Below are 18646 nucleotides of genomic sequence, written 5' to 3'. Positions count from 1 at the left end.
CAAATAATAAGAAAATAATTTGATTTTAAGAGGAATTCTAATTATTGCATATTTCTATGTCAATTTAGAACTTTTTGCAGTATGGTGTGAAAGCCATTGGGCATTACAGATGCCCACATCATCTAATTTTAAAAATTAAACTCAATTCTAAAGAGAATATAAGCAATAATTTAAATATATAATTATATGTTAAATATTACCCTGAAATGTGAAAAAAGTACACCTTCAAGAATTCCATGATGGTGTTACATTTAATCTGCTAATTAAGCCTTTATAGACACTCAATATTTAAATCTTTAGACCACTAAAACAGAGTAGTGTAAATTCAGTTTCATATTACAAAGCCTTACAAAAAATGTATGCTTATAAATTAATAAGGAAATAAAGCACCTCACCGCATATACATGCTTCGCTCCTGCTTTTGCACAGAAAAGGGACAAAATTCCTGTCCCCGCACCAACATCAAGTACCACTTTGTTTCTGAAGATGAAAGCATTTTGATATATAACATTTTGATAAGTTTTGGTTCGAACAACATCTTTCAACATTTCCTGCATATCAAAGGTGGAAGATTAGACATTTCTGAAACTAGATGCTTGGGTATATCTTGCTTCGAAATCTCCTTCAGGAAAGATCAAAATAAAGAAGTTCATTAACTAAGTTATATAAAAGTCTGAGTAAAACAAATGCAAGAAGTTTATCAATATCATCATTAGCCTCATCTCAATTAATGGACTACCCTTATGGTATAAAAAAGGAAGCCCAGTTTTCATGATTATAAAAATAATTAAATAAATCACCTACCTTTTTTTTTGTTGTTGATCATCAAATATAAAATGCACAAGGATTAGCAGAATTTAGAGCACCCAATCCAGTCTAGGCAATTTAAAGACACCAACAGGCAGCTAGTGCATAAACAATATATTTTAAAAATTTTAGAAATAAATATCAAATTTGGGGATTCATGTAAAATAAACCTTTTTATATCTTTATGATAAGAACTTAAAAAAAATGCACATTTTTTTTGTGAACCAACTTTGCATAATAAGAAATGAAATTTAATTTAAATGCAAGTAATACTAGCTAAAAGGACATACTTAAGAAATAAAATAATAGTAATAATAATGATAATAATAATAATAATAATAATAATAATAACAAATAACAAATAAATAAACACATAATTCAGGAGATTATTCAGAATATGATCAGCTTGTTAGCCAACAGAATCATAAGGAACTTCAATCTGCTTGCACTCAAATCACCAACTGAAAGGAGTAAAAACCAAGTAATCTTCTTGTAAATTTGTAACTCAACGCCGCCAAATGAGAGCATCCAGTTCATAAAATATCAATAATGCATTTGCTTTTGAATGTGATCAATTACTTACTTCATGAATACCTGTAAAGGGAAAGAAAATAGAAGATAGTAAGCTCTCCTAGAGAATTAACCTAGACATGAAAACTCCAATCAATGTTCATCAAATAAAAATTCACATGTTACAAGAGAAATACTCAAATATAATAATATTTTCAATAAACATGTGAGATAAAATCGAGCAAAAAAGTATGTAAGCCCCTAGCGTAATCCAACAAAAATCTTAAAAAAAAAAAAACTAGGTATAGAACACAACTACTAAATAACTAATAAATACACTGCACTTATCTTATGTATTTACATATCTCACACCTAAACTTTCATATTTACAAACATAGCACTCAAATCTTTAATACCTAATAAAAAATAGGACTATTATCACTTTTAAAAAATGAAATCCATCTTTTTATGCATAGGTTTAAAGCACAAAAAATGCTATGTATGCAACTATAAAAATTTAGGTGTAAGATATGTAAATACATAAGAATTGTGTGTTGCATATGTAAGTTTCCCTTAACAAATATACTAGTACTGCAACATCAGCAAAAGATGGTACTGAACAAAATTACTAAATAATATGCAAAATCAAATTTTCATCTATCAAGGAGTAGAATATCCCCCATTACTAATGAAGAATAATAGTCCTTCATGCAACAAGAAGCTCCAGTAGTTGGGAATTGGGATAAAGTTAACGTGATGATGAAAATAATGTAGAAGCCCTATAGACATATTTTTTTAATGGGATTGAATCTCTATTTGGAAAAAAAAAAAGTCTAAAAAGCATGTAGAGGGTCAAACTAATAGTCTGGTCATTCTTTCCAACCAATTATGTAATTAAATGCATAAAAGGAAGGGGGGGTGTTGATGTCGTGTGCAAAATAAATATCAATTTGCAAAGATCAATAACTAAAAAACTACTTGAATGGTGAAAGAAAGTAACTAATAATATAATAGTTAAATATTTAATCACATGGAAGTAGGGTCAATGCTTTAAATTAAATAACTAGGTAATTCTTAAATTGTTAAAAAACAATAATATACTAATAACTAACTTGATTCAGACACCAATTTGCTTAGTCATCAATAATAAGAAGAAATCAATTTTATATTGATTAGTTTCTACTTATAGGAATGTGGAATTACCTAATTAATAGCTCAACTACTCTTTAATTCTTAATAATAATTTGAATATTTGATCAAATGAGTATGTTAATTAAACATAAATTAATTAGCTAATATCAAGTTAAAATAACTAATTAATCATTAATATCAAAATTTAGTTGTATAAATGTAGACCTCTAAATCAGATGAATACTTCATTAATAATTTAAGAGTTATTAGGGATGCTAAAGTAGTTTGTCCAACACATCATTTTAATGAAATCACACTAAGCAGTGCCAAATGATTAGACAGAAACATATTGCTATCAAAACTAAAGAAAAATTTCAAGATTGTGATGATTGTTGAGAAATCAAATTTAAAACAGTGTACTCATGTTAGGGGTAGCATTAGAATAAAGGCTAAGAAAATTGTGTTAGTACTGGAGTAACAATTGGATTTTATTCAAGTAATAATTACCATGGAATGATTTTTATACTATGTAGTTGGTTGAAAAACATAAAGAGCGACCAGAGGATCTTCATTATTGATCTTAAAAACAGGGATCAAGTAGTTGAGAAATAAATTGAAGAGTGTCAAGAAAAAAAGATGCTAAATTAATAACCTAAATTATTACTTCTAAAATCAAGAAAAACCTATGTGTGATACGTTTTAGTTTCTAGATTAATTATTCAATTAAAAAGAATATCAATGACAATAAGACCATTGAAAGTAAAGCAACATGAATAAACAAAAAAGTGCCTATGTATGCGATGAGAAAATATCATGATATTCAAGGTAAATTTTACAAAATTTAACTAAACCAATGATGCTATAAAGACCAAAGCATTGAGATAGAAAAAGTCACTTGTAGAAAAATTAAGAGTTGCAAGCATGAGAATCAAAGAATGTGCTAAAACTAAGAATGATGGAGTGGCTAACGATTATATTAGAGAGATAATAAGATTACCTACTAAAGATGTTGTAGCAGAAAATAGGATTTGGAAATCTGAGCATGCAAATTCGTGGGTGAAGGAAAGAATATTGACCAATAAGACGTGAAGATAGAAGATCTAATGTAAGAAGATTACAAACTCCATAAGAAATAAATTGAGTCCAACAAAACGACGTTAAGGAAAAAATAGAAAGAGAAAACACATGCAGCCGGTTTCAAATAAATTGGACAGAGTCAATCAATAATACTGATGATAATGAACAACCTTTAGTTTATCATTGCCACAACTTAGTTGCAAAATTATTTAATTTTAATAACTGCGTTACAAAAACAACATTAAAGCTAGATGATCAAGTTGTACAGGAATAGCGTGAGAGGTGTTGAAGATTTGTGAAGATCTGAATAAAGAGAATGCGCAAAAAAATCAAAGAAAGCAAGTGCTAAATCCATCATAGTGACTGAAAGAGTACTACACATATGGATGTGTAACAGACACAACAGTTAGTTGGTTGTTTGTTTGTTTTGTAACTGATTTCTATTAGTTAATTGGGAAAAAGCTGGCAGATATGATGAGCTCTTAAAAGTTTTGTTTTGTATGTCAACAGTCGCTGTCCTGTTCTATTAGTAGAGTTAGTGATGCATTATACTCAATTAAAGAAATAAATAATCTTTTTTGGCCCACTACTTTCGTTCCTAGAGTCCATATCTATTCGAATGGATATATTCCTGGTACTTTCCCTGTGTGACGCACTAGGATCGTATCAGGTTGTTTGATAACAAGTGAATAATGCAACCTCTTTTAACACCAAACACCACTAAGGATTAATGAACGCTACCAAATTTAAAATTCTCAAATATTAACAACGTAGTTAATGGAATTATAATCACTCGTTCAAACATCTAATCATCTGTTTATTAGCTAGACTTTTAAATAAGACATTGCACAACTAGCCACCTGGAAGCAAAGCACATATGGGAATGCGGATAAGAGAAGAATAAATACCGAAATGGGAGTAGGAGTCAAAGTAGTAATCGGCGCTAGTCTTATCGCTACCAACAAGGGCTTTGACCTCCGGCGAGTCCTCAAGATTGGAGCTTTCAGTCCGCTCCTCCGCGACATCCACTACTTCATCGTTGACGCCGCCACAGGTGGCGTCAGCGACGAGAAATCCATTGCTATAGCTGCTCTTTCCGCTGCAAGAAGCCGAAGATTTGTTCCCGCCCCTTCTCTTGCCCATTTCGTGGACGATGAAAGAAAGGGATACTTGCTAGGGTTATGCCAGATAAAGGGATCTCTGCGACCTGAAGGTTTTGTTTTGAGGTGCGCCGAATCCTCTCCGTTCATTCAAAAAACTCGGATGAGCATGATCGTTGATGGTTCCCCGCCACTGCTCACTACTTGCCTATATTTTCGCAAACTAATTTTTTATTTTATCATTCTGTTTGTTGCAGTATTGCGGAAGCTAAGGGGTATTTACCAACAAGCACCAAAAACCCTGATATTTTACTTATTTATACTTTAACCTAAGTATTTACATGCAAATCTCCTAAACCTTTGGAAGTGCTCAACTTATTTTATTTTTTTTTTTTTTTTGTAAAACCCCTTTATTCATGGGGTGAGTTTTATTTCAACAAAAAAATAAAGTACAAAAAGAGTCAAGGAGAATTCATCGACACACCCATAGAACTCAAAAAAGAAAAGAAAACTTAAAAACTTAAAGGTTCTTCTCCCTAACAAAAAACAAAATACAACTCACACTACCCACTAATCCAAAAACTCAAAAAGGACCAAAAATAAAATGAAGAATTAGAGTAAATCAGCACAAATTAAAGACATAAGAACCGAAGGAATTTCCTGAGAGATGACGTAGACCGGAGATAACTCTCCAATTTAGCTATCAGATCTACCCAACTTGTTACCTTCTCTTTTTGTATGTATCCATAACATGTTCAGCTCTTTTGTTAACTCCACAATCTTCTTCAATTGAATATTAACACTCCAATGATGCATTTCCCTCCACTTGCAATTCTTCCAAATTAGTAAATAATTTGTTTCAATATTTATAATTTTCCATCCATAATGTTTAACAAGCATTAAGCCAAAAATTATTGAATCTGCTTCCACCACAAGAGGTCAGATAGGCACAGATGCGGAAGCAAACCAACAGATGACCGAACTAAGGAAGTCCCTAAAAGACTCCACCCACTCCCGTAGAATTGTTCCCCCTACAGCCATCGATTTCATTCTTTACATGAGTCGTCGGTTTGACCCAACACACTAAATATTGCTTACCAATTCCAGGCTTGGAAAAGAGTCTAAGATTATTAGAAACACCTTTCAACTGCTCAGCATTGAATCCATTAAAAGTCAATATATTAACAATGTAATTGGTAATCATATAGAAAGTATGATTAATATTAAGAACCTCTTCATGATACTTGTTCCTATTACGCATAAACCAAATAAACCAAAATACAATTGAAGGAATATTAGTCAAAAAAGGATAACCAAAAGACCTCTGGGCATCAAAGATATCCCAGCAATTATTATAATTACCAGCATGTCAGTTCTTACCAAAAAAAAAACACTAACCTTCCTCCAAACTTGCTTCACAAATTGGCATTCAATAAAGATGTGATGAATAGATTCTTCATCAGCTTTATATAATAAACAACAAGAGGGAATTTTAAGCCCTTTAAATTTTAAAATATCGTCAACAGGAAGAAGATTATGAATAATTCTTCAAGTAAAAAAGGATTAAGATAGTTTAATCCACTTATTCCAATTCCAGGAAATATTCAAACCTTGATACGATTGAAAGGAATTAGAAGAAGTTTTAGCACAAGTTTCTCCAATATTTCTACTGAGTTTTGGAATATCAAGATTCCCTTTACTAGTGGGAATATTGGAGAAAATTTCATGTCATCTTTTTTAACTAATTGCTTTAACATACTAATGTTCCACCCACTATCAGTCCAAAGCTCATTACTTTTCAAATTTATATTTTGAGGACCCCAAAACAATCAGCAAGATTTTTGTTTCCAAGCCAATCATCATACCAAAAAGAGATAGTTCCATCACCAATATCCCAATTAATAAGATATTCGATATCCTTAGAAACACGAAACATGTTTTTCCAACTGTAAGCATCAGAGTTAGCAGGAGAAACTGATAAAGGATGCTTACCAATGCAATATTTAGTTGATGTAACAGGTCTGCAGATTTTTTTCTTTTTTAATTATGTTTTTCACCTACCATTTTTAGGAAGATTTAATAAGTTACCACTTAATTCTATATTCATAAATAACGCCCACATTTAAATTTTTGCAAATATGACATCTAATTTTTACATGAAAAAGTGTAGTTAATTTTTTTTTAAAATTGCAATAGTTATATTTTATATGAAATGAAAGATTTGAGTGGTACAATTGCAAACTTTTAATTTAATTATTAAAAATATAAATACATAGGAATTGAGTGCTATGCATGTAAATGCCTCATTTTTTAAATAGTCATCCACAAATTTCTATCTTTAAACACGACTCTCAATGTATGACATGAATCTCAAAGCATGATGCAGATCTGAAGGTAATTTTTTGAAAAAGAAACATTCGAACTTTGATTGAAAATCATTTAGAATTTTAATTTCAGAAAACTTACAGTCAAATCGACCGGCTCGATTAAACGACCTCAAATAAAATCAAATAAAAATAATTAGTTTAACTTGAAAACAAAGAACATCTTAACAGATACTACATGACACAATAAAGTGACACAATATAATTGAAAAAACTAGGACATGGTACAAAAAACGAATGATCGTAGGCCATTAGACTAGCCCTAGGCATCCCTAGGTGTGCTAAATATTCGAGCATCACACCCTACACACGAGAACACCCTACACACGGAGGGATTCAAACCTGTGACCTGAGGGGACTTACGACCTTCAGAGTGGTTGTTTTACCAATAAACAGCAGTATGTGTGTGTGTGCGCACACACACACACACACAGATATATCGAATTTATACTATTATTGAATAAACAGAAATATTAAATATACTAAATCCTTAAGCTAAATGAGGACATACAAACCAGGACGTAAAGTTTATACTATTCTTGTGCTCTGTAGAACCAGAATTTTGCTCATATACCAAATTTCTAAAAATGTAAAGTGTTAAGCTCTGTAAGTTTATACTATTATTATTCCAATCTTGTGCTCTTCCGGTCACTTCCAATTTTCTTCGTCATCTGACCCTTGATTAGAGACTGACATGTTGTCCTCTGCTTCGAATAATTCTTTCATCGGTTTCTAATAAAATTCTTGTATTCTTTGTTTGATTTGATCCGGAGATTCACAATGATATTTCCTTTTAACTTTTAAGATATTTCCTTTTAATTTGATCATGAATTTCCTTAAGTGAAAATTCTTGGGATCTCTGTTCTCGATTATTTTCGATATTAGAATTAATGACTTTATTAACTTGAATTATTTTATCACCAACAACGATTTGTGAACACCATTTGATGAAGAAGGTTCTCCATAATCCTTTAATATTGACTCTATCTTGTTGATGACATAGATTCCAAGCAAAGATCCATGGAAATTGTGCTTGGTAGAAGAATAATAATTCACACATTCCATCGGCTAGAATTTCATTTTTTATTTTGTCGAGTTGTGGAGAAGAATTAACCCACATTGGATAGAGATTATTGATGGGTTCTGGAAGAATTTCATTGGTGTCTCCAAATTTTTCCCACCATTTTAAAACCAATTTGGTATTTTTTTTATTCAAAATTTCAGGCATTAACACAAAAAACCAAGAGTGTTTATGCTTTGGATTAATAAACAAGAAAGCTCGATTCATAGCTTGGACATAGGTCTAGTAATTAAAAAAATGATTTTTTTCTGATTACTTACAGGATGAATAAATTCAACCTCTTTAATCTGGAAAGGAGTTAAACCCCAATCTCTCTGATGCAAGATGTGATTTATTGTCACCTTGCAATATGCAATAAATTTATTTGGCTCATTATAATTATGTTGAATTTCAACACATTGTAATGAAATGAGGATTGTCTCATACAATTCTCGATCAAGACTATCTTGAGCGACAATTGTGCCTAAATACCTTTCCTCGATTTTCCAAGGATCCTTAGTTTCATAATCCTCTAAATTGATTTCAATGATTTTTTCTTTCATTATTTTTTGCACAAATTTTGTGACTTCTTGTATTTGTAAATCCTGAGATTGAGGAGATTTAGTTCTTGATGTGGAAGTCATTGGACTACTATATAGATATTGTTGTAAATCAACAAATTTTTGTGGAGCCACATTAGGTTGGTCCCTATCTCTCCCCCCTCTAAAGGTGAAAGCACCCCGTTGGGGTGTGATTTTAACCCTTTGATGAGGGGTGATCCACCCCTCCTTGTCTTTCGCCCTAAAAAAATTGACGAGTGAGAAAGTCATGTAAAGTAAAAAATTAGTATTACCTGCAATATATTCTATATCAAATTCAAAACAAGATGATTGAGCTTGTCAATTGGCAAAAATTTATTTAGAGACAAGATTTTTTACGTCTCTTTGCAGTATATACTTAAAAAAACTGCAATCAATTCTTAATAAGAATTTTTTATTTAATAAACTACCAAAAACATTTCTTTTTTTATGGTTGAATATTTTTCTTAAGTGGTATTCCACTTGCCAGATGTAAAGTGAACTAATTGTTCTTTATTAAAAGTTTTTTGCTTTAAGATACCTCCATAGCCAATATTAGAGGCATCTGTCTCTACTATTTTAAGGAGAGACGGATCTGCTATATGTAAATAAGGTAACATTTATACCTTTTGCTTAATTAATTGAACAACTTTAGTTTGATTTTCTGTCCATGGATTATGTTGTTTCTTTAATCTATTATAAAGAATAGCAGCATCTAAAGCAAGATTTATATAATAGTCCGCTACATAATTGAACGAACCAAGAAATCTTTGTAATTGTCGAATTACAGTGATTTCATCTGGAAATTTAGAAGAAAATTCAATGCTTCTTTTAATCAGAATAATTGTATTTCGGATAAAATTATATCCTAAAAACCTTATTTTTGTTTGAAATAATTTCATTTTGGACGCATAGATTACAAGCCCATTATTTTTGGCAAGTCATTGAAAAGTCTGTAGATGTTTAAAATGTTTCTCTATTGATTTAGAGAAAACAAGTACATCATCAATATAAACTAATATATAATCAGAATATGGATTGAAGATTTCATTCATAATTTTCTGAAATTCAGAAGGAGCACTTTTTAAGCTAAATGACATAACATTCCATTCATAATGACCAAACGGAACATTAAAAGCCGTTTCATATCTGTCAAATTCAAGTATTTAAATCTGCCAGTATCCAGATTTTAAATCAAAATTTGAAATATTAAGGATTTACTTAAGCGATTAAGTTTCTTTTATTTGGTATGAGATAACGAATCCATTTTAAAACCTCATTTAAAGGTTTATATTTGATAATTAATTTAGGTTTATTTCTTTCTTTTTCTGCATTATTCATAACATAGAATGTAGTACAACTCCAAGGTGAACTAGATTTTCTAATTAATTTCTTATTAAGAAGTTCATTAATTTCTTCTTTACAAATTTCTAAATATTCTTGATTCATTTGACAAGGTCGTGTCTTTGTCTTGATATTTTTGATATTTCTTTCATCGAAATTATCAATATATGGTAAAGCAATACAATATTTTTTTCTATGCCAAAAAGCAGTTGAATTGTCATCACAAACTTCCTTTAACATATTTTTATGTAAAGTAGAAATTTTTTCTTTTATTAAATTATTATTCAAAATTTCTTCTATCGATAATAAAGTAATTTCTTATTGTAAGAAATTAATTTGATTTTCTTAAACTTAAATTTATTTATTTCATTCAAAATAATTTCTGTAGGATTAGTAATAAATTCAAAAATAACGAGCTTTCCAAATTTATTAGAATATATGTCAGTATTATCGATTTTATTAATTGACATAATTTTATAAAGAAACAGAGTTCCCAAAATAATATGTTGAGTTAAATTTTTAACTAATAGAAAAGGAGTATTAAAGCAAATATCATTTTTGCAAACATTAGCAGAAAAAGTTTTATATTTAATTTTCATCTTATTTTCAGACGCAGAGGTTAGCTGCTGCGTAGTTTTCTCAAAATAGTTAGAATGTATTATTCCTTCTTGAATACTCCTTCTTGTTCTTGAATACAATTCATATCTGCTCCACTATCAACAAGAGCAATAAAATTAGATAAAGTATATTCTTGATTTATATTTAAAGTAATAGTTATAAATTATTTATGCATAATAGCCTTTTGCAAGGAATTTAAAAAATATTGTTCTAAATTATTATCCTCTTCTACTGATATTTCAGTAGTTGTATTATTTAATTCTAATTTAATAATCTAGTATTTATTTTTTCTTAGTTTTTTCAAAAAATTTTTATCTCAGATTTTAAAATGTTAACTTCATTTTTTAAACCATTTATAGTAGTAGGTCTACTATCAGTATTTAAAATTAAATCTTTATTTAGAGTTTCTTTCATTGAATATCCCTGAAAAGGAATGGTAATAGAAGAGGAGGATCCTCCTTTAGATTCAATTATTATTTTAAGCATTTTATTTCTAATATTTTCATCCTCGATTTGAGTTGCAATTTTAAGTATTTCTTCTTTCATTAAAGAAGATTAATTAAATAAGTCTTTCATTTCGATTATAGATTTGTAATAATTTTCATTATTACATTTGCACTCAGATTCCATGCAATAATTTTCATCAAACTCTGATGAATAAGAGGAATTGTCCTCAATTTTGTCAGAAAAGTCAAACGTCTTCAAATTTTTAGGAGATGAATTTAATATAATTTTGAAAATAGAATGCTTAATATTTTCATAAATATTAAGCTCATTTATTTTCTTTTTTATTATGCATTTATTTGCTTAGTGGCCAGTTTTGTCACATTTGTAGCATTTTATTTCTCTAATTTCTCTATTTTATTTTTCTTATCATAAATCTTTGGTCTTTTCTCTGAATAATATTTTTCAGAGTGCTTATATTATTTCTTCCTTTTGCGAAAATATTTTTCTTTGTCTTTTGGAAATTTTGGAATATCATAAGCAAATTGTTCACAGAAAGCGCCTAATTATTTTCTTTCTGTTAATCTTTCTTTTTTAATTTGATATCTCAATTTAAGATTTGTACATAAGGCTAAGCCTTCTTATACACAAGTATTTATCAGTTGTCCATATGTCAAATTTTCATATGGAATGCGTTTAATATTAATATCTTGTAATTGTCTTTTTTACTTTATCAGCAAAAAGATTAGGTAAACCTTCAAAAAAATTTTGCTTTCAATGCGTACTATTCGTATCTGGTAGAGACATTACTCTAATTAAAAAGGCATCTTTATACCAACAAAAATGTGTCAGAGTAAGACATCTTAATTTTTGTAAAAGAAAACAAATTTGCTCTCCATTATCACATACTATACTGGTAAAATGCTGTAAAATATTGATAATTAATTTATAAACAATATTAGTATTTCCTATCATTGTAGGAAATCCTTCATGCTATCAATATTAGTATTTTCTCTTTGTTCTCGAGTTAAATAATTATCCCACCATCCTTTGAGAAAACCAGTAAACCCACATGTTAACTGGGTTACAATTTGATGGGCTCAATTATTATGACTCTGTGCGGCAGTGTCATAAATCATCATTCTTTGTAATACTAATTGTATTTGACGATCTGTCATACCATCAATGTCTCATTCATAAATATTAGATGGATTATAATAATTTTGATATTTATTGTTATCTTCCTCATATAAAACATCTGCAGGGGTAGGTCGATGATAGTAGTATCGACCTGTCTGCCTTGTTTGATATGAAGATGAGGCATTATTACCTTTATTTTATGTATTTTAAATGTATTTTAAATAATTCTAGTTCTGAATTATTATCTTTAAATTATTCTTCAATATGTTCTATTTTTATTTTATCATTATCATAATTTTCTGATGGATTAGTTAATTGATCATCTTTATTTAAGGTCGTTAATTTAGTACTTTTTATATTTTTAATTAATTCTTGAAAATCCTAAGTTGATGGTCCTAGGTAAAAATTAGGACTAGGAGGTGGTTGTAAAGCATGAGCTGAAGATATGATTATCGAACTTGCTTTTTCTTCTTTTTGATTTTTTAAACAGATAAAGAGTTGATTGATTTTATTTTCTAATTTAAATAAGTGATTTGATATTAAAGATAGATTTGTATTTGTAAAATTTAATTTTTTGATTACACCAATAAAAACTTTGGTGGCATTGGTTTCTAGAGTTTTTCCAAAAGTATTTAATTCAAAATTTGGATTTCTATTATCTAAATCTAATATTTTAGGAACTGTCGGAAGATAAACTGATTCTATTATTTCTCTAAAATTAATTTTCCATTTTTTGGTTAGCATGTATAATTCATCTTCTAATTTTTTGGTTATATGATTACTAAATCAGGTTAAGAATGAAAGAGATTCTTTTCCTACATAAAATCTGTTTTTCATTTTCTTGAAAATAAATTTTAGAAAATTTTCTTCTATCATCTTCTGTGGTATAACTACAATACCAATTTCTAAATGATTCATATTATGGTTCTAAATAATTATTGATTAAAGTTTGTCTGATTTATTTTTTGGTGAATTGTTTTAAATCAGTCATTATTAAAATTGAAACTGACTTACAATTGTGGGGATAGGTTTTCTACCCTATTTGGGTGTAATAAATTATTATTTGAAAGATTTATTCTATGTATCCTATGATTTATTGTTGATAATTCATCTGAATCATTTTGAGTTATATTAGAAGAGGGATAAGATATCCGTGGAAGAATAATGGACCTTCTCGGATTGAATCTTATGACAACATCTCCGTTAGCATCTTGACTAACTTGTTCTACATCCTAATTTATTATAGGATGAGAATTTATAGTAGTTTGCAACTGCCAAGATTCAGGGAATCTAACTTCATCCCATTTTATAGTCTTATTTGTAGCTATATTTGAAGCTAGCAGATTAGTTTCTATAATTGTAGATCTACCTATTAGCTTCATATTATTTTTAATATTCGGACATAAAGTATTCATAACTTTGAAATGAATTCGATAGATTATTGCGATTGTTTCAGATCCAAGTAAAAATTCATACCCGTGTAATTTTATCTATATTTTAGCTGCTTCAAAGAGATTTATGTCTGTCAGTGACAGACTTAGATTTGGAAAAGTGTTAAAGAAAACTGGCCCATGACATAGGCTAGTTTTCATGACACCCATCAATGATTATGCCCAATTTAGGCATCTTGCATCTCTTAAGCAGGCTAAAATTGAAGCATTTAATCCTCTAAGCGTAAGAGGTTTAAATGCTACTTGTATTAAGCCTATGTGAATATATTTATTAATTTCTAAGTAACTACTTAGATCTTCTTTATTTAGAAGAGAAACTGTTTTCTCTTGTTCATCTATTGTTAATGATTGTTCAACAGTTTTAATTGATGATTTTCCTTTAAAATCAAAAGTTCCAATTTTATGTATTTGAGTTTTTTTTTCTACTTTGGGAATAGTCCATTTATTTAAATCTTCTTCATTTACAGGATATTCCTGTAATTTGCATTTTTAATATTATTATTTCTTAAAGTAGAAAAAATTCTTCCTAAAGTAAATATTATTATTTTTAATATCATTTATTAAAGTATAATTAAATATTATTATTTTTAATTAATCCTCCTTGTGGGCTAAATTCATGTGGGGTAAATATTGCAGGGACCAACAACCCACACTTGATGTTAGAAAAATTGGTGACTCTAAAACTTGGGTGAAGATGCTAAAGATAAGACAAACTGCAGAAAACCTCTTTCTTTGGGATTTGGGAAAAGGGGACATCAATTTCTGGCTTGATAATTGGTTCCCCAAAGACTAGATGTCACCAATTTCTACTACCCCAAACCATGATCTAAGAGTTGTTAAATGTTGGGAAGGGAACAATTGGTCTAGCCTTAAACTGTCCAATATTTTACAAGAACATTCTGTCACAAAAATTGCCAGTATAAAGTTTGATAGAAATAAAGTTGATAAAACTGTGTGGCAAGCCTACTCTAATCAAAGCCTCACTAAAGTTATCTACTCTAAACTCTATTGTTGGGAGCAAGTGTCATGGGGAGCTATTATGTGGAATAAATTTTTATCCCCCTCTATGTCTTTTTTCTGTTGGACGATATTCCAAAGCCTATTACCCACAGATGATATACTCAAACTAAAAGGGTTGAGGGGTCCCTCCAAATGTTGGTTATGTCTGCAGGAGGAGGAATCCTTGCCACACCTCTTTTTTGAATGTAATTTTGTTCAACAAGTTTGGCATCAGCTTTTGTTACACCTGAATATTGATGTTAACAACCTTACTTGGGATAGATTAAATACCTACTGGCAGAACTAGCACAAGTTGAATTATGCTCCAATACCTTTAATTGTAGCTTGGTTCATATGGATGGACAAAAATAAGGCAAAGTTTGAAGACACCATACCTAGCATTGAAAATATAGTAAGAAACAGTATTACTTATTTACACAAGATGATCAAGTTCAAAAGGTTCCCTAATATATCAAACTCTTACTCTTCAGAAAAGGTTTCTCCTATACAAATTTATAAAGTTTTTTGGAAACCCCGTGAGCGAAATACTGTAAAGATAAACACTGATGGAAGTTTTACTAATATGGGAGCTGGTGTGGAGGGAATCTACAGAAATCATCTTGGAAATTTTCTATTGTACTTATATACACCTGTAATGGTTGTTGATGTCATTGAAACTGAACTTAATTGTTGTTTATTGAGCTATACCACTTGCTATCAAGACTGGTTGGTACCATTTATGGATGGAAGTGGATTCTACTACTATACTAAAACTGTTGGGCTCTGAGGAAAAACCACCATGGCATCACTCCTACTGGATTCAAAAGATTAGAGAACTAACCCCCCAGCTTCATATCACTTTTACTTTTATTTACAGGGAAGGTAACAAACCTACTAATTGGCTTGCCAAACAAGGTCTAATCTCTAATGATATATCTGTTGCTGCTTACCCTCCCCCCACACTCCATTTCCTACTGCAGGGAGATAAGATTGAAGTTCCACACTTCAGAATTGCCAACCAGAAAGATCAAAGGAGACAGCGACTACCAACTGAAGTTTTTTCTGTGTTATTTTTCCTTCTCTTTTTGTGGTTCCCCTATTGTTATAAGACCTTTCTTATGTCTTTGCCCAAAGTTATTTTTCTTATTTTCTTGTACAGGCAATTGGGAGGTGTGTTGACTCTTCTCTGTGATGAGTTAACCCCCATCCCCATTTTGTGTCATGTAACCTTGCTTTTAATTTAACATGTAGGGAGCCACTAGCAGCTCCTTTTGGAATATATATAGAAAGAAAATATGAATATCATATAAAAAATATAACTATGTTAATTTTTAAAATATTAACTACATGTACTCATGTAAAGTGGGGGACTCAAAACCTTGGAAAGAAATCCTTAAAGCTAGATCGATGGCTAGTAGTTTTATTTTTTGGGATATTTGAGAGGTGGGAAAGTAATATCTCTTTTTGGCATGATCAATGGGGTTTGGGAGACTGTAATTTAATTGCTCAATCACTGCTTAAGAGCAATTTGCTTATTTCTGATTGTTGGCTTGATGAGAATTGGGATGTTAAAAAATTGTATGCTCTTATAGGTGACAAAAATAGATCATGTCTCTAAAATTCATATAAAAATGAGATCTAAGGACACTGCACTTTGGAAAACTTCCTCTTCTATCTCCCCCATTAAATTGCCTTACTCAAGTCTCTGCAATTATGGTAACTAACGTTGGGGGAAAGATATATAGAATGCATTTCTTTATCCTTCCATCTCCTTCTTCCTTTGGAGATATTTTCTGAACATGCTACCCTTTGATGATATTCTTAAACTAAAAGGTTTGAAGTTTTCTTCTTAATGTTACTTATGTAAAAAGGATGAGGAATCTGCGGTGCACCTATTTTTTTAATGTTCTTATGTCAGAGAGGTCTGGTATGCTTTGGGCCTGCATTTTCATCTAAATTGGTTAAATAGAATTTTTATTAATGATTATGTGTTTAATTGGAGAGCTGTTACTCAAATGGATACAAAATTGGCATGTTTTCAATTAGTGGTTATTTGGTTTATTTGGGTGGCCTGAAATGATTATAAATATCAAAATCTTGGCTTAGCTCCAACTACTACTATTTCACATACTCTTGCTTATTTCTGTCGTGCCTGTCACATTTTCGGCCTGAGAAGAGCTATGTCTCAACCTTGGGTGGGTAGGATGGCCACTCTGATTAAGTGGCAACCACCTCCCTTGGGTTGGATCAAAATTAATATTGATAGAAACTGGGCTTACACGGCGGCTAGTGCTGGTGGGGTTTTTGGTAATCCCACATTGTTCGTGAAGGTGATTCCCCTGTTGATTGGTTAGCTAAGAAAGATAAAGATGAGAGTAACCTTTTTGTTGGTATTACAACAATGCAACATTTAAAATGTCTCTTGCTAGGACACTCTCTGGATTCACCTTTTATCGGAGTATGACTATGGAGTGTTGCATTTACTATTTTCTTGGTTATTTGTTGCTCCTCTGATGTTGTTGGTTTGCTCTTTTGGTTGAGGATAATTTATAGTGTTCTCTGTGATTTTTCTGTGCTCCTTACAATAATCTTCTGCGGTTTTAAAAACTGGGGACCTCTACCCAATTTTGAGAGTGTTGGCTCCTCTGATGTTGGGGTTTTGTTCTTTCAGTTGAGGCTAATGTGTGGTGCTCTCTGTAATTTTACAAAGCCCCTCGCTATAATCTTTTGTGGTTTTAAAAACTGTGGACTACCTCCCGATTTTGTGAGTGTCAGGATGGTCTCTGTCTCCATCTTTTATGTTTCTACGAATCTGTGAGGATTATATATTTGTTGGATCCTTTTTGTGATGATTTTCTTTGTTTCACTCTGGTTTTAGCTAAATAATTTCTTATTCACTGTTGTGGACACAGATGAAGAGGCTTTCAGTTTGTCATTTTTATTTTCTAAAATTTCTTCTATGCTTTCTTTACTCCACTGTTGATGTGTTATTGGGAGGGCACCCCCATTTTTTGGTTCTTTTTTAGCATGCCTGCGGGCTGCCTTGCTTCGAAGATCATTATTTCTTGGAGTTCGCTATCTACTTTGCTTGGTTGCAGACTAGCTATTATTGGTGTGGATGACATGAGCCCTTCTTTAGAATTTCTAATGTTGTATACACAAAACTATGTTCCCTTTATTGATTTTTAGATAACGGCGGCTCTTAGTTTCATGATAGTTGTCTCGGTTTTGAACTTTTTGGTACAGCTACCTGGGTATACTTTTTTTGTTTTGATGGGAATATGATCTCTTTTGTATTTAACTTTTGCTTCGGTTTTTTTTTTTGTAGAGTTGTAATATGACTGAGCAACCCCGATTTTAGTGAGCATTGTATGTTTGTTTTGGAATTGGTAGCGGGGGATCCTCTCCCAACCCCATTTTTTTACCCATTACATGACACAAAATGGGGATGGGGGTTAACTCATTAATCCAAACTCAAGCTGCGCATTATATGTTTATTTTCTTATTTTCCCTAAACCCTAAACCCTTGGATTATATTAGGGATTGACTTTAAGCCCATATCTTTTTGCTTTAACTATGGATGTGGCAAAAAGGAGTTTAGGGTTTACTAAAAAGTATTTTAGTAAATTTATTGAAGTAAAATTTACTAAGCCAATTTTAGTTTCTAGTAAATTTTAGTAAATACTACTAGAATTTACTAACAAAAAATAATTCTAGTAAATTTTTTTTAAAGTATTTACTAGAAATTTTAGTAAATACTTCTACTGTTCAATTACTAGACCCTTAATAATTCAAATGTTTTGATAATGAATTATTACCACTTAAAATTTAAATTTCTTTAAAAAAAATTATTATTAAGACATCCACCAAGACCTTAAGGGCTTAGTAGTGACCTAAGCTAAATCAAATTTGGTTAAAAAAGTGAATGCAACTAGAAATTGAACACTACAGGCCTAAGATAAAACTAAAATTGGCTAAGTGTCTTAATAACACTAACTTTCCC

General features: G+C 30.6%; 1 protein-coding gene across 1 annotated transcript in view; it reads right to left on the bottom strand.

Moving 5' to 3' along the window:
• LOC110021307 (probable protein arginine N-methyltransferase 1) overlaps positions 1–4793 on the bottom strand; it is a 29772-nt gene extending 24979 nt beyond the window's left edge. Inside the window, exons 1-3 of the mRNA XM_020719749.1 lie at positions 4434–4793; positions 1391–1401; positions 396–551 (exon numbers count right to left, since the gene is read on the bottom strand). Of these exons, the coding sequence (XP_020575408.1) occupies positions 396–551; positions 1391–1401; positions 4434–4668 (402 nt within the window). The 5' untranslated portion in view covers positions 4669–4793. The remainder of the gene's footprint in view (positions 1–395; positions 552–1390; positions 1402–4433) is intronic.
• Between the last annotated feature and the right edge of the window lie 13853 nt (positions 4794–18646).

The sequence above is a fragment of the Phalaenopsis equestris genome, unplaced genomic scaffold, assembly GCF_001263595.1.
Source record: "Phalaenopsis equestris unplaced genomic scaffold, ASM126359v1 Scaffold000132, whole genome shotgun sequence".
Lineage (NCBI taxonomy): Eukaryota > Viridiplantae > Streptophyta > Magnoliopsida > Asparagales > Orchidaceae > Phalaenopsis > Phalaenopsis equestris.
This window is presented reverse-complemented; position numbering and strand designations above follow the sequence as displayed.